Source organism: Anas platyrhynchos, chromosome 4 (assembly GCF_047663525.1).
Source record: "Anas platyrhynchos isolate ZD024472 breed Pekin duck chromosome 4, IASCAAS_PekinDuck_T2T, whole genome shotgun sequence".
Taxonomy (NCBI): domain Eukaryota; kingdom Metazoa; phylum Chordata; class Aves; order Anseriformes; family Anatidae; genus Anas; species Anas platyrhynchos.
In genome coordinates, this window is record NC_092590.1 from 23,656,343 (window position 1) to 23,681,473 (window position 25,131).

General features: G+C 45.7%; 1 protein-coding gene across 6 annotated transcripts in view; it reads left to right on the forward strand.

Annotated features, from left to right (window-relative positions):
- The first annotated feature begins 474 nt into the window (after positions 1–474).
- Positions 475–25,131, forward strand: part of IRF2 (interferon regulatory factor 2) — a 40,561-nt gene continuing 15,904 nt past the window's right edge. The window contains exons 1-6 of one of the 6 annotated variants that reach the window (XM_072037250.1): positions 481–695; positions 4,454–4,668; positions 15,997–16,123; positions 17,070–17,177; positions 22,602–22,701; positions 23,324–23,500. In XM_072037250.1, the coding sequence (XP_071893351.1) occupies positions 17,091–17,177; positions 22,602–22,701; positions 23,324–23,500 (364 nt within the window). In that variant the 5' untranslated portion in view covers positions 481–695; positions 4,454–4,668; positions 15,997–16,123; positions 17,070–17,090. Of the gene's footprint in view, positions 696–4,453; positions 4,669–15,996; positions 16,124–17,069; positions 17,178–22,601; positions 22,702–23,323; positions 23,501–25,131 lie in introns of all 6 variants that reach the window. The other 5 variants (XM_072037252.1, XM_027456291.3, XM_072037251.1 and 2 more) reach the window with 5 other exon arrangements.

A 25,131-nucleotide genomic window follows, 5' to 3' on the forward strand; every position in this document is an offset into this window, starting at 1 on the left:
ATACGTGTATGAGGGAAATGTTTGCGTACTGTAATTCTGTGGGACCAGATCTCCTATCTCCCAGTGTCCCTAACCCACGGGGCCTTCCCTCCATCACTGGGGAGGCAGCCAGCGATGCCAGCCCCCTCCCCTGGGCCGCTGTGACACCCTGCAGCCCCTCAGCCTGCCCCCAGCCACCACCACCGGGGGCGGCTCTGCAAAGCTCCGGCCGCCCCCCGGGGGCCCGCTGCGGGGCTGTGGGAGCCGAGGGCCGCCCTTGCTGGCAGCGGGGCCGCGCCGGGCCCGGTGTCGGGGCCGTGCCGAGCTGTGGGGCCGAGCCCGGCCCCGGGCCCGGCGCTGAGCCCTGCCCCGAGCCCTGCCCCCGCCGCCTGCGCGGCCGCCCCGGCCCGGCCCGGCCCGGCGGGGAGGGAGGGAGGGAGGGAAGGAGGCGGGGGGATTTCCAAGCGCCGGCTGCTCGCCGCTTCCTCTCCTTGTTTTGCTTTCGATCTGGCCCTGCTCGGCGCCCGGGCGGAGGAGGAGGAGGAGGAGGAGGGAGGCACTTTTAGTTTTGCTCCCGCGATTATTCAGCGCCTGTTTGCATTTCCAGCCCGCGTCCCCTGGCAACCGGCGGTAACCTTGCGGGAGCCGCGCCGCGAAGGGACGGGGACGGCGACGGCGACGGGGCCGGGGCCGGGGCCGCTGCCCGCACAGCGCCGGTACCGCCGCGCTCCCGGATCGCTGCGGGGCTGGGGGGGCAGGGGGGCAGCGGGGCCGCTGCGGGGGGAAGAGGAGGAGGAAGGAGGAGGACGAAGGGGAGGGGGGGAGGCCGCGGCGGCAGGGCACGGGCCGCGCTGCCGTGGGGTGTGCGTGTGCTTATTTTATTTGGGGGGGTGCATTAAACCCAGGCACTTGTTGCGGGGCTCGGGGGCCGCGCTGCGGGCCCGCAGCGGGCGGGCGGGGGGCGCTGGCGCTGCCCCGGCCCCGGCCCCGGCCCCGGCCCCTCCCGGCGGGCCCGCGCGTTACACAAGCGGCGGCCGCGCCTCCGCCTCCCCCCGCCCCGCGCCGCGCCGGGCGGCGCCTCCGCCCCTGCGGCCTCCGGCAGCGCGCAGCCACCGGCACCCGGCCCGCGCTGGGCCCCGCCGCCACCACGGGCTCGGGGCGGCTCCGTCCCCGGCAGGGGGGTGGTGGTGGTGAAGGGGGGGGGGGTGGTGCGGGCTGAGCTGGGCAGAGGGGGGTGTCCGCAGCGCTGTGAGCCGCTCCGCAGGGCTCCTGTGTTTGCACTCATGGCTCCCGTGAGGCAGGCAGCCTGCTCCTGGTCATCGGGTGGCTGTCAGGTGCCGCTCAGCCTCCTGGAGGCAGGAGCAGCGTGGGCTGGGACCTCCCTTTCCCGAGATGAAGCACCCCGTCTGTATAGGTGCGCACCCCGCGCGGATTTGCATGGGATGCCCTTTGCAGGGTGCCCTTGTTAGCACCATGAAAAGGGAGCTGGATGTGGCAGCAGAAATTTACATTCTCCCTAATACGGAAATGGTGACATAATTGTACAACTAGCGCGATTGATCTGTGGGGCAGATGGTTGCTGTCTGAATCACAATCTTTCCGTGCCACTGGCCTCTTCTGAGGCTCCTCTGTCCCACGCTGGTGATGCCCCGCGGGGGAATTACCCCGAGTGCCCCCTGCACGCCTGGGCCCTTTCGGCTGTCAGAAACACGGCGTGGTTGGTGTGGGAGCACGGAGCCCTGCGAGGTGACAGTGCCTCACAGCACGGGCAGGTAACAAAACAGTCACGAAACAAAACAAAACGGGGATCCCAGCTGGCAGGCACGGCTGTCGGCCTCACGTTTGGCGTTCCTCCCCGCGTGGTGTCTCTATCAGAAGGTGGCAGGCCGGGCTCTTGGGAAGGGCTGCGCGTCACAGGCCATGCTGCGTGGGGAGAGGCAGATAACAGGCTTGAGAAGTAAAATAGAGCTGTTGGGGGGTACAGACCCAAACCTACATCGCGTGGAGGCCTCCAGCTCTGTGGTGGGACCAGGTGGCGTTGGAGGGAGGTGGAGTCTTAATGCACAGGAGAGAAAGTGATGCAGAAGAAAGGGGCTAAGATTCAAGAGGAAATATATTTGAAATAGAACAAGTCTACATTAAAAAGGGGACTTTATCTAAATAAATTTGCAGCCAGGCTATGTATGCCTTAAATTGAAGCATAAACTTATTTATATGTAATAAGTATAAAACAATATACGTTTTAAATTGAAGCTTTAAACCTATAGGAAAGACCTACAGGCGAAGAACATGGTTTGCTGGGACACATCCTATCTTGGAGAGGATCATCCCTATTTTAAAATATTATTAAAATTACATAAACGTTGCATACTAAATATTATATAATATAAATATTGCCTATTGTCTTAATAATGACCCCTACTGAAACATCTCCATGGTACAATACTCAGAGTACCAGAAACTTTGCAGGAGCTCAGAGAGTGTGGTGACAAACTACAGATGGCGTAAGGAGGACCGAGTAGCTGCCACGTGCATGGAGCGGGATGCTTTTTGTTAAAGCCCATAACTGTTTCAGGAAGTAACACAGGATCTCATGAACTGGTGCTCCAGGCCCAAATAGGAAGAGCATAGATGAAGGCTGTGTGACTGCCTGCCCAACCAAGGTGTTGACAGCGACTGTCAGACATCAAGGGAGATCAGAGAGGATGCAAAAGTAGGAAATACAAAGGTAATGGAAGGCTTCGGTTGCCCCCATGCCAATTGTCATGTTCCAACATGAAGCTTGCCCAGGTCCTAAGTTTTTAAGGTTTTTTCTGGGTGTAGATTGCCAGGGCACTCTGTGGGTGGCAGCTCTGGGCAAGGTCCTAGCCAGCAGGAATTAAGTTTGGGATTTTACATTAAAAATGCTCTGATGTGACAGTGATCCTAATGCGCTGAGATTCAGTGTCATTTCAGGAGGAATAAAGCCAGGGGCTATTGTGGTGGTGGTTCATTTTCCAGAGAAAATCTTCATAAGAGGAGGGGAAAAAAATGAGTAAAATGGTGAGAAGCAGTCAGAAGTGTAAAATACATGCAGGTGGCATGTAATGCTTCAAAGACGTTGTAATAGGGGCTCAGAGCAATTGCATGGCATCTGTCAGAAATGCCAAAAAAGCTGAACAGGCTGAAAAGCAAAGTGAAGGAGATCAGCTGAAGTAAAAAGGCATCTTTCAACAAGTTAATGCTTTGCCTTCAAACGAGAAAGATGGAAAAGAACATAAAATCTGCGTTAAACACAATAAGGTAGGCCGAAAAGAGTCACGGAACAAGTTGCTAAAAGCATGAAAACAAACAATAAATCCCCTTTGAAGTGCATCAAAAGCAGGAAGCCTGCTGATAAATGATCCAAGTGTAGAAGGAGTGCCCAAGGAAGATAAAGTCATAACAGAAGACTGAAACAAGTTATTTGAGTCTTGTTTCACTGAGGAAGAGTTTTTGGACATTCCTGTGTTAGAGGTTTTTTTTTTTCTTTTAAGAAGGAGTGAGCCTGTTTGAGGATTTCTCAATTGATGTGTCTGTAAGAGAGGGTATCAGAGCAAATTGAGGTGAGGGATAAAACAGATGGGAGGAGGCGATCCTTGTTCAAAACTTTTGGAAGAACTTAGACGATGAAAATTGCTGATACATCACCTCTTGTGTAACTTGTGGCTTAGACTTGGCTTTGGTGCTCCAGGAATAGGAGGTGACAAATCAGATGCCAGTTTTTCAAGGTTTATGGGGAGACTGGGAACTTATGTGTGTTTGTTTTCGTGTTTGTTTGCCTTTTGTTGTTGTTGTTGTTGTTGTTTGTTTGCCAGGGTTTGGTGAACAGAATTAGTGAGCAGGAGGTACAAGTGTGATACACCGACAACGGACTGGGATTTTGAGGAGGAGAAGCTGTGCCTCATGAGGCTTCTGGGGTTGTTTCAAGGCATCGCTGAGCTGTGGTGGAGGTCTCCTTGGTACAGCCCTCCTCAGAGCAGGGCTTGTTGCAAGGTCTGCTCGATGAGAGGAGGCTCAGCTCGTCCCCCAGGAGCTGGTCTAGAGTCCGTGCCACTCGGCAGGGGCGGGAAGGGATAGGTGGTGATGCAACAAGTTTGCTCGTGGTATTGACTTGCTGTTCGGAGTAGTAAAACCTCGGAAAGGCTGCAGAAGAACCTCATTGTGCTGAAAGTCCAGGTGTAAGATTGCAATGAGATTTGGTACAGACTGATGAAATGTAAGGCACATGGACAAGAATGTAATCTTAGTGTTACACACAAAAGTGAAGTTTGAACTATTTTTGCTTGGGAAAAGAGCACAGAACACAGGTAATCCTGTGAAAAAGCGAGCTCTGTGCCCAGTAGTGGCTAAGAAAGCAGAGGGCAGCTTAGGAATTACCAGGAAGGAGTGCAACATGGAATAGGAAACACTGTCATGCCACCCTAAGTCCGTGTTACTTCCCTCTCCTAAACAGGGTTAACAATTTCTGTTCCCCCCCCTTGGAAAGGACGTAGTAAGACTTGACGGCCTGCAGAGAAGGGCATCAAGGACGATCAAGTGCATGGAGCAGCTTTTGTGAGAGAGTCAGAAGCCTTAGCTCGGAGAAGAGGTGACAGAAGAGGATGTGGGAGTGTTCCTTGAAATCATTAGCATCCTGAGGCAGTGAACAGGCAGCAGGGAACAGCACAGGTAAACACAACCCACATAAAAGGAACGGGAGGCAGCCTCACTAGAGGAGGAGGTGTTTGTCGTGCAGTAAATAAATCGCGGCGCGCACTGCCCCACGTGTCACGCATGTCACGGGCTGACGTAGGCTGACGAGCGATTAGGCAGGCTGTGGAAGAGAAACTTGCTGCACGGCTTAGCAGTCAGTGCGCTTCAGTTTCAAACGCTGAGCACTGAGTATCCGCAGGTCACTGCAGGCCTGAGCAAGGATTCTTCCCGAAAACTGTGAGGGAATTTTCGCCACAAGAGTAAGAAGCACAGGCATAAAAAATGGTCCATAGACTGATTCCATAGACTGTGTGTTGGCCTTTGTTCTGGGAGTTTTGTGCCATAAGTTCTCAGGAAACTTCCCGAGAACAGAAGTGGTTTCCATGATGATCCTGTTCAGTCTATGCTTGTTACCTCTGGACTTGTTAACAGACACAAGTTGCAGCCAGGTTAAATGCACCGTGTGTGCACTGACACCGTGGTATTCAGCAAAATGCTGGTTTCAAGATTAAAACCTCATTATTAGCTCATTAGAACCTCAGTTTATGTTTCGTGGATCTTAAGTATTGAAAGGCAGGATCCGTTTGTAGATAAAGGAACAGAACTAATCTCGTGTTGCTCTTTTTGTGGGACACTGACTTATCTCTGTGACTTGTTAAAGATTGACCTTGTAAAGCTCCGTTCTTCAAAGGCCTACCTACACTGATTGTGATATTGAGGATATAAGCCATAAGGTAGTGTTTACAGAAGGTTTATTACTATAAACCGTGATTAGCGTAATACGTTTTCTGTTTTGCTCTTTGAGATCACAAGTGCGAAAGGAAAACAAAAAATTAGCAAACCGAAAAGATTCTGGGTACAGTGCACAGACGAACAGATTTATTACGTTGCATATTCCTTATGTAACAATAACATTATGGAAAAAAAACAGTCAATATAGTTATATTTCCCCTTCTGTTTCAGAAGTTTTGTTGAATTATTACTTACAAACTGGCTGAAGGTTCTTCCTTGCTTTCACCGTGTGAGCTCGTGTGTTAAGATTAAAATAGCCAATAGGAAAAACAAGCACCGACTATTAGCAGTTATTAACAGTTAGAGGAAGGGAAGCATGTTAAGAGTTTAATGTCCACATTGGTATATATATAAAGTTACATGTTTTGTGTATAGCACAGTTGACACGTTGTACAGCACACGTTGCTCACTGATAGGCTGTAAAACACCCAACTTGCTCTTTCAGTTAGTGCTGGTTATGTTTTCAGCTTCTTGGAGCTGATGAAAAATGCTTTTTTTTTTCAAACGAGCTGGGAAGAAAATGCAGAAGTGGTGAATGAGGGAGTAATGTTCGGTTTCTTGTGTGTAATACGCTGAAAGCTGGGGTTTGTTTGTGTTGGAGATCTTCTGGCCCCGTAGTTTGCTTGGGGCAGACTACACCGAAAGTACAGCAGTCTATAGCACAAAGCAGACGTTTTATCTTGTTGCAGCTTGGACACAGGCACCCAGGAGCAAATCCACCTGCATGTGACATGCTGTTTCACCCAAGGTACAGGACTAACTCTGACTTGAAATGATTTTAGCATTCTGTTGTTGCTGTACAGGCTACTGGCTTTCATGCTGTGCTTAGAAGCACAAATTTCCCTTACAATTTCCCTTACAGAATAGGGCAGATTATGAGTTCAGAGGTGTTCAGGTAACCTTTACAGGTTTGATTTGTAGCTATATCTGGTGTTAGGTATGGAGTTACGCTGTGGCAAGAGCATTTGCATTTGTCCCTTAGTTTGAACCGCAGTTGACAGTGGATGTTGTCTAACCATTTCCGTTCTGCTGTGATATTATTTTAAGCAGCCTTCAGAGACCTGCGTGCCTAGCACTGACACAGCACAAAAGAAGGAAGGTTTGCTTACGGTTTGTTTTAGGAAACTCTGAAAGCGTGGCTAAGTTCTGCTTTCTGATGTGTACGGAAGGGTGTCTGCAAGTGGAGGGGCTTGATGAGCACAGGGAACACGAAATCTGTACTGCAGTAGTTCTGTTAATATTGGACATTGCTTGACAGCGCTACAGGCAAACCTCTTACAGCTTTACCTAAGAAAGACAATGCCCTAATTCATCAGTAAGGTGAAGTAGCAGCACGTTTCGGTCTGTATGCACATTGGATGTAACATGCATTTCTGTCCGTGTGGTGCACTGGCTGCTCCTGCTTTTAAGGTGTTATTCTGAGTGGTACAGATGTGCTTTATGTTAGCAGGGAGATGAATCAAGTGGAAAGTACCGAACTATTGAATTAAATTGGATGTGGCATGTGCATTTGTAAAAAATCAAAACAGTGCCCCCACCACAAGCATTCCAGAATTGTGACAGCATCTTAAAAAGTTTATCTAGAATAAAAATAATTCCAGAGAATAAAAAAAGGGGGGGATAGGAGACAAATACTTTAAAGCTACTGAAAGCTTTCCTGCAGGATTTGAAATCCAAACATTGTTATGGTAAAAACATGAAAGCAAAACTTGAGGATAAAATTGAAACCAAATATAAACAAAAGTGAAACTGACTCCATTGGTTTTCGTTTCCCAGTTGGCAAAAATGAGAAAATAAACACAGAGCAAAGAAGCACGAGAGCTGAACTTCATGAAGAGGATTTTAGTGTTATTATTTGTTTTCTCTGTTAGTAAATTTGAGCTCTACAGGGCAGCATTGCTTTAACAGAATGCACAATAAGGAATAAGAGCAATTTTCCCAGGTTTTCCAGGTAACTCCTTTCCCATCCTGCGGTCAGTGTGATGACCCCGCAGTGCTCTGTGCGGTGTGTGTTCGTCTTTCATGGAAGTAACATTTGGAAATGTGGCAAGAGGGTACAGAAAGAGAAATAAAGGTGGTAACATCAATATGATGAAGGCATCTTTCAGATGGCAGGTGTGCTTGAAATGTATTCGTGTTGAGATCTGAGTTGTTAATAGGATCAGGTATAAAATGTATGATTATTTTTTTTTCCTTCATCTTTGGGGTCATCCACTGAGATCTGGGCCAGATCAACAGTAACCCAATGATGCTATCTGCTGTCAGCTCTGCTGGTCCCCTGAAAGGGCTGGGAAGGGGTCTCGCTCAGTTCCCGTGGATCAGTCAGCAGTTAGAAGGTCCTCTGGGATTTGAGAACTTGTTAGTAAATTAGTCAAAAGACGGCCATGGGAACTTGAATGAGTATCCTTCTCATATGTGGGGATGTGTCTTCCTGGAATATGTTGAATAAAATGTTGTGTGGGTACTGGGGAGAAGCGTGGACCGTCCCTGCCCTTCTGAAGCTGTACGAGGGTAAAAGGAAGGGCTTCAGTTCCAGAGATTTAGTTCTCACACGTTTGACAAGCGTTATGTTCAGGCGTATCACAACTAAATTCCTTGGATGCCGAAACTGTTCTGGAGGTTTGAGACTCATGGGGGAAGCTGGTGAAGACGAGCTTTGTTTAGTTTAAAACACTTACCTTGCTTAGAAGCGAAATGAAGATGAGTTCAGTGGTCTCACTCTAGCTCAGTAGTATTTTAGGAAACTTCCAAGATAGAAATAGCTGCTGCGGATCAGGAATTGAGGCTGTCTTGTTGCCGTTAGCCTGTGACCAACACAAAAACATCAAACCAAGAACACATTTTGCAAGGGAGCCTATTAACCATTCATAGCTCAGCGTGAATGAGTAAAGAAGTTCCTGCGTGCCCTGTGGTGGTGGGAAGTAATGGTTTTGTGAAAAGGAAGCTTACACCATACTGTTTCAACAAGTGTCAGCATTCAGCATTTAGTACTCGGTGCTCTGTAAAAGCAAACCTTTAAAGCATGCGAACAAAAGAAAGATATTTCTCTGTTAAATTCTCCGGTTCGGGCCAATATCTCTGTAATAACTAACTCAATTTAAGTTAGTTTTTGTGCTCACACATCTGCTTCTTTCATGGTGCTATTTTTGTAGGCATAAATAAGTGCATGTGACAGACATGTTTCCAGCTCTCAGTGTGGATGATTCAGAGTATCCCAGCCCCCAAGTCTGTGCCTTCTGTGGTCTGTCTTTAAAGCAAGCATGTTAAGTGAGTGGGAGAGATGTGTTTTTTTTTTCCTAAACCGAAATAGCATATACTTCTCTTTAATAACTGCACCGTCGCAGTCAGGGATTTGGGATTTGACCCTTCTCTTGGAAGTGAGGGAGAAACTGATTTATGGAAAGGACTGGCTTCGGTGTTTACCGTGAGGTTAAGCAGAGGTGGTTTACGTCTCCTGCTCTCTGGATGCTGCTGATTAGAAGTTAGGGTAGCAAAAGTAGGTGTGGGTTAGCTATTAACTCCGCTGGTAGAAGCTGCCTTTGCCCAGACAATAAAACGAAAGCTTTGAGCAAATACTAAATTGTACTTTAGTGTAGTGTGCAAATAGTTTTTGCTGTGTGTCGCAGAACAGTATGTTATCCAAACAGAGTTGGCGGTGGGAAACAAGTCAAATCTGAGCGAGGTGGATTACATCAGGTTCAGGTCATGGCCAGTGAATGTGAGAACTCTTCCTTGAACGCGCTTCTCAGCGTTCGCTGTCCAAAATCATTTTTCTGCTTCTCCGAGTGCCTGTAAAGAGTAACCATCTTTTCTGGAGGCTTGCCACAAGCCACCAGTGTGGGGACGTTGTGATTAAGGACTTGTGTTTTACAGTGGCTGCTTGTCTAATTCGTGGTGTCCTGTACAGCTCCGGCCGTGTATTTAGTCAGAGAAGTGCTGGGCAGGACGTGGAGATGGTGTCTGCCCAGGCTTTAGAAAGGGTTTTTACAGTTCAGGATCCCGATCTTGTAGATACTTGCATGTATGATTTTGTGTTGCTTTCAGAAAAAAACAGTTTTGTGTAGGAAACGCAGTGTGCTCGGCAGTGTTTTAGGGCTGGACGTCTCCTGTAAGCCTCCTCACAGCGCACTTTGAGAGAGCGTTGGTCTGACAGAGCCATGGAAAGACTTTAAACACGCTGTTGAGCTGCATTAGTATGATAAAAGAAGTGATTCTTGGTAATTGTTTGAGCCTTAACAGCCTCCTAGTTTTCATCGGCCTGGAAAATTCCTTATGAATCAGCTGTCAAACGCTGCCTTTTCCTGACAGCCCTGAGGAAGGCGCAGGGTTTGGCTGCGGCGCGTAGGGACCGGCACGGCTAAGCTGCATCAGCTATTGTATGTGGGTGTTCAGGAGTGAATCCGTGTGTGAGCAGTTAATTCCAGATTAAAATTGATTTATTTGGGGATAACTGCTCCCCAGTGCAAGGAATTAATTGCTGCCTGACAGCCGTGCCAGCGGTTTTCTTGCTGTAAACAAGCTGTTCCCAAACTCGGCTGAGCGAAGGAGGGATCCACTGCCGAGAAACGACCACCTTTTCTTCTGGCAGCCTGCGGGGGAAAAGTCCTTGGCCGTCCCAGATGCTGGAAACAAACCCCCAGCTGTCACCAGACGTAAAACAAGAGCTGAAGAAGTAAATAAATCAGGTGAAGTTTGTGGCTGTATTTCCGAAGTGCCGGGGAAGGAGATTTCTGCGATCACACACCGCTTGTTGGCTGTCGCTTGCGCAGAGCCGCTGTCATCCCGACGCCATCTGAAGCTGATCATCATCTCCATCTTGAGTCAGGGCAAGACCTGGGAAACAAAGGGGAAAAAAATCAACAGGAAACAAAGTATTCCCTTGAAGTTGGAAGTGAAGCAATCGCTTTGTGTTCTCCCCAGCTTTGCAGACACCCATGTGTGTACAGATGATCCTCGTGGCACAGATACTGCAGAGATGATCGCTAACAATCTATTTGTTGGAAGTCTGGGCCAAGTTCCCAGCTGATGTAAGTCACTGTGGTGCCAAAGAAGTGAATGGGCTCAGCAACAGACGTCGTGTTATTTAATCTTACGATAATGTTCAACATAAGAGCCAGTGGAAGGGAAATTTATTGTAGGTATTGGGAAACCGAAGCGTTATTTCATAGCAGCCCCATCCAGAGGCACTGACCAGGCTCCTGGTTCAGTTGAATTAAAATGCCGTGGCTTTTCCTCAGTGCAGCTGGAGGCTGTAGGTCCGAGGGCTACTTTTAGCGATGCCTGAGATCACTGCAAAATAACAGCTCACGTCCTTGCTGCCGAGGGAAACTCAGCTGTGCATGGAAACCAAAGGAAAGAGTCTGTTTTGATGTGTAATGTCTGAATCCCAGCCAGGACGTGTTAACACCCTTTGGGTGGAACAGAAATGCTATAGGGCTGATGAAACACACTCTCTATACAGTATGAGTTCCCATTGTACGTTTTCCTGGGCATGTTTGTCATGCAGTCTGTGATGCCGATTGCTGTACACGCTGGAGGTATTTGCTGCCTTTGTTTTGTTCTTTTGCGGGGAATGGTGGGTTGATTGGGGTGTTTTTCACCCTCCAGCCCTTGAGGACACAAGGGCTTTTTTTATCCTTCTACCTTCCTGCATCTCCCTTGTGTGCAGCAGCATGCCCAGTTGATTCCCCTGCCCCTATTTAATAGTGTCAGTATTTGTAGGGAGCAGAAGAGGCGCCATAAATACATGAGATTAAAAGACCAAAGAGGGAAGGTTTGCTGTGTAGCTATCCATGAATCTAGATAGTCTTTTTAAGCTTCCCTGTACTTTCTTGCCTTGTATCTCTATTTTACAGCTCCAAGAGCTTCAGGGTTTTATTTGGAGCCCCTAGCCCAGGCTACTGTGAGAATGGGTATGCATGCTTTTCCTCATTTACTAATGCTCCTTTAATTCAGTGTTCTGCTGGTGGTTCCAAGGGAGATATGTGTATTTGCATAATTTGGGGTTGTCAGAAAGCAGGCACGTTAATTCTTCCCGTGCAGTGTCAGTGGGAAGACTTTCTTCCTGCTTTCAGAAGGTACGAAAAGCTGGGCTCTCCTGGAGGCAGCAGCCAGGCAGATTTCAGGTGCCTGAAGTCAGAGTAGCTGCAGTTCAGTGGTGTGTGTTTCAGTTCAAGCCTCAGTCACGTTTCAAAGTATTTCTGACGAGGCCACATTAGCAGGTTTTCTTACCCAGGAAAAGACACAGGGTGGTCCTGTGTACAAAATCCTGTGTGAAGGCAGAGTCCAAGCTGTGACCGAGGGACAGTTTTGCTGTAAGTACTGTTCCTTCGAATAAGATCATGTTTCTTTGTATCCTGGAACACTCTTGGCACACGGACAAATACAGAATCCAGTTCCCTGAATCCTAAAATTAGCGTATGGTCTCATTTCAGCATATCTGTTTGGTTACACAGGGTGATTGATGCTTTTCTGAAGTGCATCAGCATTAGGAAACAAAGGGAGTGATTATCAGCAAAACACAAACACAAGATTACTTCCTTTTTTTTTTTTAATATTTAGAATATTTTTTAATATTTAGAATAGTTGTCTATTCACAGATAAAAGAGAAATAGTATATTTCAGTATTCTGCACAAGTCCTCTGGGGAACAGATGTTTTTTCACAGCTCTGGGGAAAGGCTGTGACCTACTTCCCAAATGCACCTCTGAGTATTTTCTCCCACTTTACCTTCTCACAGCCATGAGCTACATTTCCTTCTCCAAATCTTTTAACTGGGTACTTTATGACAGGGAAAAAAGAAATGCTTTTTTTTTTTCCTTCTTCTTACTTCTGTAGAAGTAAATTTCAAAAATATCCATGATGTAGGCATAGAGTAGTTTGTGGTTTTGAGATAACCTACGTGTCTTTTCAGTTATCCAGATGCTGACAGACAGAGTGAAACTGAAGGGAATGGAACATCTTGTACTGCTCAGTTTTAATACATGCTGTGCTGTTGCTTTCACTTTCTCTCTACAGCTGCCATAATTCTACTGAAGAGCCCTGCCTTCTCCAAGGCTGTACTTTCTGTATGGCAGCAGTGTTATCGAGGAAAAAACAAACTTGCTGGTACATTTTTGCAGACAGTAGGGAGGACTTCAAGCTCTTTATTGAACGTTATTGAGTGAAAATATTTAAAGCTATATGTTTATATAGAATATAACCCAACCATCATTTACAGCTTTTTAAATATTTCTTTGAAGGGAAATATCTCTTGAAAATATTTTTAAAACTTCTCTTTAAAAACGAATGAGTACTCTGGGTTTCCTTTTGAAGAGTTTTACGTAAAGAATCTTGGAAAAATACATCTTTCAGAGAAGCACGGAGCTAAAATTCAGTACGACTTTCTATGTCTTAAGGGTGGTGTAGTGACAGCTACTTGCTGAATGCCCTTTGTACTACTACTTGTAAGAATGTTGTTATGCCCCTTAACATTGTTGTGACTCTTTTCCTTCAGCTGTGTCCTTTAAGAGATCGGCTTGTACGCCTGAGCCCAGGCTGCTGTTAGGATTTCAGTGCAGAGAGCTCATTTTCAAACCCAAGACGTGGCAGCAGGAGCCGTGCTCTGGCCTCCTCCAGGTTTGTGTGTCTGTAACTGGGTTGTGCTGGCCTGACTTCAGAGCTCCCGTGCTCGCCGTCTTCCACAACGCTTTTCCTCTGAGTCACGTCTGCAGGATTAGGACAGTTTATAGCTTGTCAGGGAGGAGATTCCACTGCGTTTCTGTGGTATCTATTTGCAAAAAAAAAAAAAAGACTGAGCTGACTGCAGAACTAGCTCAAACCTTCAACAGTGGTCAAAATACTATTATCGTGCTATTGTAGTATTAATAGTGCCGTGTGGTATTGCTTGGTACATCTACATGTCTGCTGTGCTCAACACTCGTCCTTCAAGGGGGTGATGTCCTTCATCTCTTAGTGCCCATCAGTGTGTTTCTGCTCCCACAGCCACTGGTTTTGACCCCAATTAAGAAGAGGTGTGTGATAAAAATGGAGCAAGAGAAGGGAAATGATATTAACAGAGCTGTCAGGCTTCATACATTTCTGTATGTGTATGGTTACAAGTTGTGGTTCGTGACAACTGGCTTTCTTGCTAGGAGTGGCAAGCGTTTGCAAAGCAAATTCCCGGTAGGTGGGCCTCCCTTCATGCCTAAAGGAGTCCTCCCCTTGTAGGACAGAACAATGTTTTCTTAGGAAAATTAGCAGTTGATTGTGTTTCTTGGCGATTCTTCTTTCCCTCCCCCCACCACGGGACAATTATGAACCAGAATTGAAAACAAACAGAAATGATTCTCGACGTGGTGCCAGAAAGCTTGATTTCAGCACGGGTCTGTGGGAGCGCTGAGCATTTTCCTCCCCAAAGAGATGCTGGAGGCTGGCCTCGTGTTTTGTGTGGCTCCCCTTCGTTTCGGGCTTCATTAATGTGTGCTGATCTAGGGCGAAGATGGCTTTATGTTAAGCGATGGCCAGTGAAACTTCACGTGCCTTTGCTGCCTGCTTCGGAGAATTTCAGGGATCTTTAAAAACTGGAATGACTTTGGATGGCAGAAGGTGTTTGTCACTGAGAGACGGACTTGAGGTTCTCCCTGCAAAGCCAACAGTGGAGGCTACAACAAGAGAAACAGCACAGAAAGGAGCCATCAGCTCTGCCTCTTAACCATGTTACGCGTACCGGGAGGCAGTACTGAAACACGGAGGCTCCCTCAAGGCCCGGCAGATCGTGGCGTTTCTTCCTTTACGAGCAAACCACAGGTTTGACAGCTCTGGAGGGAAGACGTGGCACCTTCGTTTCACACAGACGATTGCTAGAGAGAGCTGACTCGTTATTTTCGTTGCAGAGATGTTGCTGACGTGCAACTGCCAAAAACCCCGCTACGTTTTCGTGCCGTTGTGGTCGGTGCTGTCCCAGGGCACTGTGTCTGGGAGTGCCTTCTGCCTGTATTTTCTGCCGTGCGTGGCCGCAGAGGAGCAGGGGCCGTGTTTGGGCTGCCAGCAGCACGCTGCCTTCACCCTTCAGCGAAGCATGGCTCCCCAGAAGAAGCCCACGCTTCCTTCCAGCTGGACATCGCGCCAGGTTTATTTTTAGCCAGGTTTGGTTTTACTTTCAGATAAACAGATCCCGGGAGCCGCTCGCAAGCCAGACGTCTTTCCTGACCACCTCCAGTTAATTTGGTGCGGGGCGGGTGATGGCTGCGAAGGGGTGAGCTGGCGGCTGCAGGTGCCCTGCTGCTCCCGGAGGCCTCTGAGCGCTGGGAAGGAGATGGACCCTGCCACGGCTGTGGGGAACAGCAGGGCAGCCCCTGGGGACACGGCACAGCCAAACAAATGGCTCAGCCTTGCCACCCTGGGCAGGACCTGCTTCCCTGTAGTAACGTTGGCAGCTTTCTCCTCTCCTGCAGTGCACTGCTTGTTCACAAATGCAGCTTTTACCTTTTTTCCCGTCCCAAGTGGGATTTGCTGCCTTGAAGATGACTTCCTCGCCTTTTGCCTAATTGGTTCGTTCAGACAGGCTTGAAATTTGTCTTAGAGGCTCATTAGCCACAACACGAGATGTGTCCCACTGCAAACGGGAGCGCTCAGACTGAGCTCTGGAGCTTGTACATGGGGTTTCCAGGAATTATCTCAAAGCACACATATATTTAAAGAAATCTCAAGAAGCAACGCATGTAAGGCGATAGTTGCATCTACATGCTCCTTCCTTGGCAGATGAATAGAAATGTGCTTGCGTTTTTAGTACAGTCATTTGCATTTTTTAGCTTTGACCCCGCTTCGAGTGGGAGGGAGATGATGGTACTGTGTGATTGAGATAAGGCAGTTGGTGCTGGAAGGGCTGCTGGGGCCTGCGTGCATCTGCGCTGTAAGAAGGGCCCGTACTTTTGCATATCTGAAAAGGGGATCGTGCATTTTAGGAGCATGCCGCCGTCACTCAGAAAACTGCTTTTCTCCTGCACAGGCCAGGGCTTTGCAGCGGGATCCGACCATTGCTGGGCTCCGGGGCTGGCTGCTTTTTCATATCTGAAGTGAATCTGAAAGGGAGCCGAGCAATTGCAAACATTTTCTGAGCTATTTTAGACATTTTTGGTCATTGGAAAGGCTGAGGCTGAAGCTATAGTGACCAGCTCTGCACAGCAATAAATAAAATGCCAATAAGTTTGCTAAGAGATTAGCATGAGCCCTGCTGCTGGTAAATTCTCTGAGCATATCAGGGAGCCTTATTGTTGCTCTCAGGTTTTAATTCCCTGTTAGTTTCAGGAAATACATGTCCTCAGAGCAATGAGAGGAAACTTTGAACGTTTTTCTTCCTCTTGTGCTGGGTGTGGGCTTGGTACTGCCTAATTGTTAGTCTGCCTGATGCCTGTACTCCCATAGGAAAAAAGAACAAACCCATTTACATTTGTGTCATTGCTGTGTGCTTTCAAATACGTAGCCTAGTCTTTTTGTTTTCTCTCCTGTGTTTTCGTTTTTTTTTTTTTTTAAGATCAAAGGTGACAAGAATAGCAGAGCAGAGAAGTTACGGATGATGCAGTGAGCACAGATGTAAAGAACAAGGGGGAGAGGAAGGAGCTGAGCCTGGTGTAGTGGGGGAGAGAAGAAGAAGCCTAAATGCAAGTACTTGCACGTGGAAATGATTGATTGCAGGCTGCTTAACAGGAGTTTAATGCGGTGCTTTAATCTGCATCTAGTGCTGGTTGGCACTTTCGGAGTGGTGCCTGAGATAGGTTAATGTTTTTTAAATTATCTGTCTTGGCTTCAAGACTTTGGACTCTTATGTCAATAATTTACCGTTCTAAACAAGGAAATGGCATCAGGGTCACGTGCACGTGTGTGTGAGGGAGAAAGACGTCGGTTTGAGCCCTGCTGAATAGTGTGACACAGCCTGGTGCAGCTGAGGGGCTGTGGAGCGCTCGCTTCCCAGCCAAGCAGTATTGAAATATAGTAAAAAAATCAGTGGCAGGGTTGATCAGAGAAAGCTGGAAGGGGTTGTCCTGTGCAACCAGAACCAAACTTGTCTGAAAATAACTGCGATGTGAATATATTTTTCATTCTCTTAATCAGGTCTACAGGACAGAAACAGCCATCTGAAAACACTCGAGTCAGTAGATACATCATTTTAGCTAGTACAGCGGTGTTTCCTGTGTTTTGTTTGTTTTGCTTTCCTTTGGTTACTTTTTTTTTTTTTTGTAGCAAAAAAAAAAGTCTTCTGCAAGTGCAGGTACACCGGCCAAAAAAAAGGGCTCTTGGAGCATAACAGATTTTCTTTGTGGCCTCTGGTGTCCTGCTTGTATAAGCAGAAGAGTTGTTGCCATTGCCTTGTGTCTTCAGGTGAAGGGTGTACTAATACAGGTGTACCGAGACTGTTTTCTTCTGAGGAGAAAGCTTTACAGTTTCTGTTACTCCGAGGGGAGGCTCCTACACAGATCCAAAGTCTGCATAATGTTTACGATTGTTCAATGCCTGCAAATCTTTAATAAGTCTGTATTTTGTGCTGGTAGATGGGGGAACCGCGGTTTTGCCAGGAAAACAAGTAACGTTGTCCCTTGTTCCCTTCAGCTCCTTGCAGTGCAGGTAACAATGCCTGTCGAAAGAATGCGGATGCGCCCATGGCTGGAAGAACAAATAAATTCTAACACAATACCGGGGCTGAAATGGATAAATAAGGTAAGGTGTGTGCGCACGTGCACACGTGTGCATGTGTGTGTGCGTGTGTGTGTGTAAAAGAGGTGCTTAATAGCAGTGTCAGAGGTTTGCATAAGTAAATTGGTGTTCCTGGTTTTCGAGGGGGCAACATAAGGGAGGGCAAAGCTGAATGCTTCCTGCTGAACCTGTTCTTCTGGGATCACATTCCAGATCTGAAGCTCTCTGTATTTGCCTGCTAGATTTGTGGCTTGTTTGTAAGCATTTTCCCTCCTCCAACTCTTTTGAAACAACCATCCCAAAGACTCCGTTAGTTTTTTTTTTTAAGCTGGAACAAATTGCTCACCAAGTAGCATCAGAGAGATTTTGAACAAAATGCTCTTCTGAGGTGGAATAGTGTATTTTGCATTAACCTCCGAGTTGAAGTGGTGGTCTCTTCTTTCAGAATTGGGTGAATGCTCTTACACTTCTCAAAGCAGTGAACCTGGGAAAAAATCAGATAAGTTTTTCTGTACCAGGCCCCCAACTACTATTCCTTGTCCAGGACTCATAGTGATACTAGTTCACTAGTATCTAGTTCACTAGATAACTCTGTGAACACAACTCCAAAATGTTAGGACCCAATTAGAACTCCTCTTAATTGGCTGAATAAAACAGTGTATTTGAGACTTTGAACAGTAATACACCCCCAAAATACTACCTGCGTTCTGCAGTATGCAGAAGTGCAATTCACCATACTGAAAAGAATGGAGCAGATTTAACTACAAAGCCCACATTATCATCAAAATGAATAGAAATGCAGTAAAGTGGGTGCAGAACCATAGAAACTGCCATTCTGGTTAAGACACTAGTCTAGTTTGTCTAGTATCCTCCCTGTGATAGTAGATGTTGGGCTTAGATGTTAATTTTTAACACGGGAGAATGGCAATTAATATCTTTATTTCGGCTTCCAAAGCTAAAAACACTTGTGACTATAAAATTATCAGCAGCCCTATAAATTTCGACTGCAATTTTTTTTTTCTCAGGAACATCCTGCATCAGTAACTCTCACATGCTGTGACTGGGTAAATAAATATTGCTTTATCCATTCCCAAGTTATCTGCCCTGTGAATTTGAGTAGGTCCTTGTTCTTGCATAATGGGGTCATAGTTGAAGAGGAGAAAGAGAGCAGCTTTTACTGTTGTCTTTGTAATATGAATACCATATTCAGGTCCCTATGGATTCTTCTCTTTTACCATCTCTACTTCTGTGTCAGGTCTCTCCTGCTAATGATCCACCTCTGCTGTCCTTTCCGGAAAATCTCTGTTTGATTCCAAAATAATTTCTCCATCAGGGCGCAGTATTTCAGATTAGAGCAAGCTACTGTTAAATGTAGTGGTGGTGTTTGCGGGTTATGTTCGTGTAACCTTTCTCAGTACACCCTGGAAACATACTTGCTCTGCAGTGTGAAAACACAGCCTCTGTGCTAAGGGATTCACTCTTCAAGTTCAGTCCACTAGCCTACAAAGGCGTGTTGCAAGGCATGTCATGTTGTTCAATGCTGGCAGCTCTCTGATTGTGTTGTTGCAGCGGTTTCTGCCTTGTGCTTCTGGCGTAAGCTGTTTGCATGCAAGAGTCGGTAGGGGATTTTGTCCTTAGTTAGCATATTCTACATTGATCAATGCTTGTCTCACAAATAAAGCATTTTGAAACGGAGGTTTTTTTTTTTCTAGAGCAAAGCTCTGGCCCCTATCAGGAGGAGTGCACCAGGCTACATGGCCTGCACTGACGTTTGTTAAACTCCGATTCCCCACTCTACCCTCAGATTTGGTATCATCCCGAGTTGCTTTTATTGTGCTCAAGCTAATTGCACTTCTGAGCGTTTCTGTTTAAAAATGCTTAAAAATCCATTCCAGCAATGAATCATTAAACCAAAAATATTTCTATTTTTACTGTAAATCCTGACCGTAAACAAAGCCATGCATGGAATCTGTGATAAAGTGTCATGTGTGTCACAGCACACTCGGTACAAACAGAATTGACTCTGGAAGTTGTAGGATTTCAGGGTTTGTATATTTCAGTCAGTTTGGCAAAGGACAGTTCACATTAAAGAAAAGAAGACAGGGCAGATAGCAAGAGAATGGCATTCACTTGTGTGCACAGCTCTTAAGGAAATAAGATTTAACTAGTGAAGAAATGAATATGGCTCTATGTTTGTCATTGGCTGCCTTTTCTTGGGAATTTTTTCCAGACCAAGGAAGGAATTAAACCTCTCTCATTTAAAAATGACAAGTCAGGTAACAGCTGACTTACCTAATTCCTTCCTCTGCTGTCAGTTAATCACATTATACCTCCTGCTTTGTTCTGCACTGCATTGTTAATGTTTTCCCCACCAGAACAAGCCCTTCTCTACAGGGCTTAAAAAATAAATCCTTGTGCACCTCCCTAGTGAACATTTTATCCTGCTGAACAGCGTAAGGGAGAAGGGGGATTTCTTTACCATCCCTGGGAGGCAAACTGGAAGGTGTGAAGGAAATTACATAGTTCAGCAGAGGGCAGAGGTGGTGTGAGGAGGGGGATAATGGGAGGTCAGCGTCCCTCATGGATCTGGAAAAGGAAATTAGAGTGAAAACATGCAGAGTAGCTGTAACGGGAGCCGAGAGGCAGCCAGCTGCTTTGATGGCTGCTTGGAGTATTACCGTCCAAACGGAGGTCACTGTTTAAAATGTGTCCTGTGACTTTCTAACTAATCTGTGATCTCAGGCTCATTCACCTGCCTGGAGCGTTTTGCACTGTTAGGGTTTCAAGTGTTCAATACCGTTTTCCTCTTCCTGCTTATTTCTAAGAATGTGACACCTTTTCCCTTTTGATATCCCCACTGGATTGTGGCAGCAATTGCTGTTATGCAGCAGCAGTTTTCTGGGTTGTGCTTTTGACTTTGGGTGAGCCTAACTTTTTATACAAACCCAAGACTCCTACACAAACATGCGGTGATGAGGTGCAGCATTAGAGAGCTCTTGATTTTCCAAGTCTAAGAAAAATCAGTGCTGAGCCTTTTCCTATTAATCTCATTATTAATAAACATGAACTGGAAAAGGATTTGTGAAATAAAAAAATAATATTTAAATAGGGAGGATCTAGGTGAACTAGAGCAGAACGCCATGGAACCATAGCCACATGGTATCATTGCATTAAGCAGTCTTGTGGGGCTTCAAAGAAAATCAGATTTTTTTCATAATTGGTCAGAAAATGTTTCTGTATGTAAAATTATTTATATTTTAAAGTTTTAAGACATGTAGATTCTAAGATTTGGTTATTTGTATTACAATTTGCTGTAAGCCCTTGTGCTCCGAGACACCTGGAATTAGGAAGAACTTTCTGTAACGAACACGTAGACTGCAGTTGAGAGGGTCCTTGCACCTTCGTTGAAGCAGTGAGTACCACTGATGGTGACATGGTGCTATGTCTGTAGTCTTATTCAGTCTGCAAGTTCCTAAAGAACTTCCTGGATGTCATTGCAGGATATGAAATCAATTGAATAACCTCCGTAGCATCGTGTAGCGTTGCTGAAACTTCTTCCTATCACCAAACATGAGAAGACTTTTTAGTCTGGTCTATTCATGCAGTTCTTTGTAGATTTTTTTAATGGGCTGGTATTTTTTTCCAGGCTAATCATTGTCTGCAGGAGAGTAAAGGCAATAGAGCTTATTCTCACGGAGATGAACACAGTAGAGCTGTGGACCACAGGAAAGTGGGGTTGAAGCTTTTCTTTAGACCAACTGTACTTGGGGAAAGAGGAGAGCATATCTATAAGATGTTTTAAATACGTAGAGGGGAAGAGATAGGAGGCAAAAGGCACGTGAGGCAGATGATGAAGAATGGATGAAAAGGAAGAAGGAGTGTGTGAGAGTGTGCAGGAGAATGGAGAACGTGTTGGATCTGTGATTTCACCACAGAATTTAAAAGATGAAGCGAAAAGGGAAGAATGTGGTTCTGAACAAATGAATGTGAATGGGAAGGGACTGGAGAAAATAGTTGAAGGTGACAAAAAATGCAGGCTCAAAAAAGCAAAGATCACCCAGAAAGGAGAGGAAATAAGCCTTACCTTGACATTAGTGAAATATTAACCTGACAGACAAGGAAGAAAAGCTGTTGTTGGAGGAAGGGGGGAGGGCAAAGGATTTATCTCAGCCGACCTTAGACATCTACAAAGCAGTCATTTAAATAAGGGCTGCTGTCTAAAGTTGTTTGCACTTAATGGAGAGAAAGAGGCAATTTGAGGTTGTAATTCAGTTGGTGAGTTGAAGGAAATTGTGCCCTGAAAGTGCTTTTCTCTTCACTAGCTGTGAAAGAAATCTAAACCGGTAGGGGTGGCGCTTACAGTGTAAGATATCTGTATTTGAAGCCAGGTAAGGTGTTGCCTGCCCAAGAGGAGGATTTTGTTTGTGGAACAAAACCCTTTTTCATGGCTTTGCAGACATGAGTGTTCTTATACAACCCCCTAGGTCATTACATAGCAATTCTTTCCTGTGTTACATGATATGAAAGCACATCTGACCCAGCATCCATCTGGCCTAGTGTCCTATCTTTGATGATGGCCTGGGTGAAGTGCTCTTGGAAGGAGTAAAGGAGACACCACGGGGGGAATATGATTCTTCCCACTCCCGTGCCGTTTGAGCTCTGAAAGGCATTGTGCTCCCAGAGGTGGAGTTGCATATGAGCCCATCATCTTTGACAGTCACCAGTGTACTTATCTTCCACAAGTTTTTCTGTTCCCTTTGTGAATCAGTTTATACTTCCACTACATAAGGCACGCCCTGGTTTAACTATGTGTTGTGTAAACAAACAAACAGGCCTTCCTTTGGATTGCTTTAAATCTGCTTTTCTTCAGCCTAAAGTTTCTGAGCTAAAAGAAGTGTGGCTACTTTTAATTCCACCCCTGCACATGGGTGTCCTGTGTCTTTTTTTATCCCACTGCAGAGAAGTCTACATTTGATACACGTCCTGTTTGATTAGCTCATAAATTTTAGATAGCCCTTTCTTTCACCATGCTAGTGTTTTACTGGCTGAATTCTAAATCTCTTGAATTAGCTCTGTTCCTATGGTTGTTTACTTTTGTATCTGATTTTTCTAATCATAAAAGTGTCCGTGCTGCCAAAACTAGCCCTCGTTTTGAATGTTTAGAAATGTGTAGCACTGAATGTTTTATCCATGTGTCAGCTTGGAAAGCTGCCAGTCTCGTAGTCCACGAAGGGGCATCTGAGTATTTCATATACTTGGGGCTGTATTCTGCTTTCACTGACGCCAGTGGATGTTTTCCTGTTGAGTTCAGTGACAGCAGCACTGGGTTAGAAGGAAGCAAAACATTTGCAGATGCTGGAAGTGCATTTTTAAATGGGTGACTTAAAGTCATCAGAAGATCCCTGAAGTCAATCAATATCGGCATTTCCTGTTTGTTTTCCCTTCCAGGAGAAGAAGATTTTTCAGATTCCATGGATGCATGCTGCAAGACATGGGTGGGATGTTGAAAAAGATGCTCCCTTATTTAGAAACTGGGCAATTCACACAGGTATTGGGACTCTCTTTTTGCAGGACAGGTTTTCACTTTGTTTTCCCTTTAAGAGTTGTATTTTTCTCCTTTCATGTCTTTGCTTTTACTAACACAGTAAATGAATTGAAGCTTCCAGATCTGTGGGAGGCTAAGTGCTTTTTTCAAGGTCTGCAGTGCTCCCCAGCTTTATTGAATGGCCATAAGTCATTTGCATTTTAGGTACACAGTAAAACTTAATTGATTTAAACGTTAACAAGATCGGGTTCAAAATTGTTTGGAGTAGAGCATGCTCAGCGCTTTGTAGACTTGGGCCCTTAGGCTTTTTATGTGTTTCTGTGGATTTGAGCCAGACATAATAAAGGTAAATGCTGTGCAAGCTTTTCCACGTTGTTGTAGAGTTGCATCTGATCCGCAGTGCCCTAGGTCTTTCTTGAACAGAAACTGTTTTTAATCATGTGTTCGAGAAACATGCATGAGAATGAGGTCGCAGCATTCGCTTGCTCTTGCAACCTCAGCTGTTGTTTGAATGCCCGTCTTGAGAACCAAAGACTAATGCCTTGGAGTTAACCTGCGTTGCTATCAGTCTGCCTGGGGTATTAAGTTATGCATCGTGTGTGCCTAACTCTCTTTTCTTGCTTAGGAAAATACCAGTCGGGGGTAGATAAACCTGATCCAAAGACATGGAAAGCAAACTTCCGCTGTGCTATGAACTCTCTGCCAGATATAGAAGAAGTGAAGGACAAAAGTATAAAGAAAGGAAACAATGCCTTCAGGGTGTACCGGATGCTGCCACTATCTGAAAGACCTTCCAAAAAAGGTAGAGGAAAGAATTTGCAAGTGTGAAATTGGTGTTGGGTGCATTGCTGCTGTGAGGTCTGCATAACGTGCCATCTTATGTCTCCTGCTGTAAAGTCAGACTGTTCTATCCAGGTGTTCCCCAGAACTTAGGAACTTCTGCATGAAAAATGGGCTGTATTCAATTAAGAGAACAAGCTACTTTGAGAGAGGATCGATGAGATACAGTAACTGGTGGTCTGTGTAAACGGTGATAGCTCTGTTAAAGCCAATGGAGCTGTGTTCAGATGCTAGTCCGTGTACCTTGCTTGCTTAAATTTTGGGGCTGCCAGTAACTGCTGCCAAATGGGCCAAGCTTGATAGGGGACAGTGATACGGCATAAGCAGCTGAAGATTTGCAGAGTGACAAACACCCCTAACTTGAATCAGGAAAAATGTTTCCTGCGGGAGGTGTTAATATCAGTGCTGAACTAAAGCACAGTTTTAGGAAGCTGAGAATACCACAGAGGAGAGCCCCTATTCATTTTTCTGTGGCACCACTTTCAAAATCTCAGTCCCTGTGAGGTATCCTAGTGAATGAAGGCAGCATAAAGCCATATCTGCTTATTCCCTACCTCTCATGAGAGAACTGGGTCTCCTTCAGTCAAGGAGGCTGAATAGAGGATGTTCGACATTTCGTGCATTTGGCACAGTAAAGCTCATTCAGAATATGGTGACAAGCATTTTTATGTCTGTTTCCAAGCAAGGATAGAAATAAGCTCACACTCCTTTTAGCTGAGTGGGAGCAGTACTCTCAAGCATAGCTGTGACCTACATAGAAAAGCTGGTTCCGTAGGCTGCAGTGACCAAACTCAGCTGCCATGTGGAACTGGGAGCTCAAATTCAGCATCTGGGTTTCCTATATAAGGAACAAACTCCCAGGTTTGACATCCTAGGAGGACTCTTCTCTGTTCAGGATGTTAAACCATTGAGCCACTTCTTTAGTTACATAGTTAAACAAGGCCATGAAAAAAAAAAAAAAAAGAAAACACCAAAAAAGGCTGTCCTCTTTGCCCCCAGGGCATGGTAGTGGTGACATGAGAAACTGTTTAAATTCCTCAGATTTGGCTTAGGTGTTAGGTTTCCTACATGCCAGGAGAAGATCCAACTACCAGGTCAATCTCGTGAGTGGTTTCTTTTTGAGTAGAAACACCAGCTTCTTTATGGCTTTGTTATTGTCTTATGGAGTAGAAGATGGGCTTCCTTGTTCCTCTGGTATCTTCTAGTGCCTAGAAGTATTGGATGAAAAGATAACCTGCCATCCAAATGCATTATGCTCCTCTAAAATCAAATCCGGTTCACCTACTGCTCAATTTGTTATTTAACCCTGGCATTTCACGGGCAGAATCATACTATGAAATGAAGATCAATCTGGAAAAAGTAGAATTTTTGCTTTGGAACTGTTTCCGATCTCTCATCTGTGTTGTATTTTTTACATTCAGGCATATATCCATGAACCACAATCTGTCCCATTGTGGTAGATTCCTCTCATAGCTGTAAGAGCTAGAAAAGTTTGTCATGAAAAATGAGATTCTGGAGCTCTGTGCAGGAGAAGATTCCACTACAAATCCAGTTACTATACAACTGACATACTCTGGGCCTTGTATATATTCT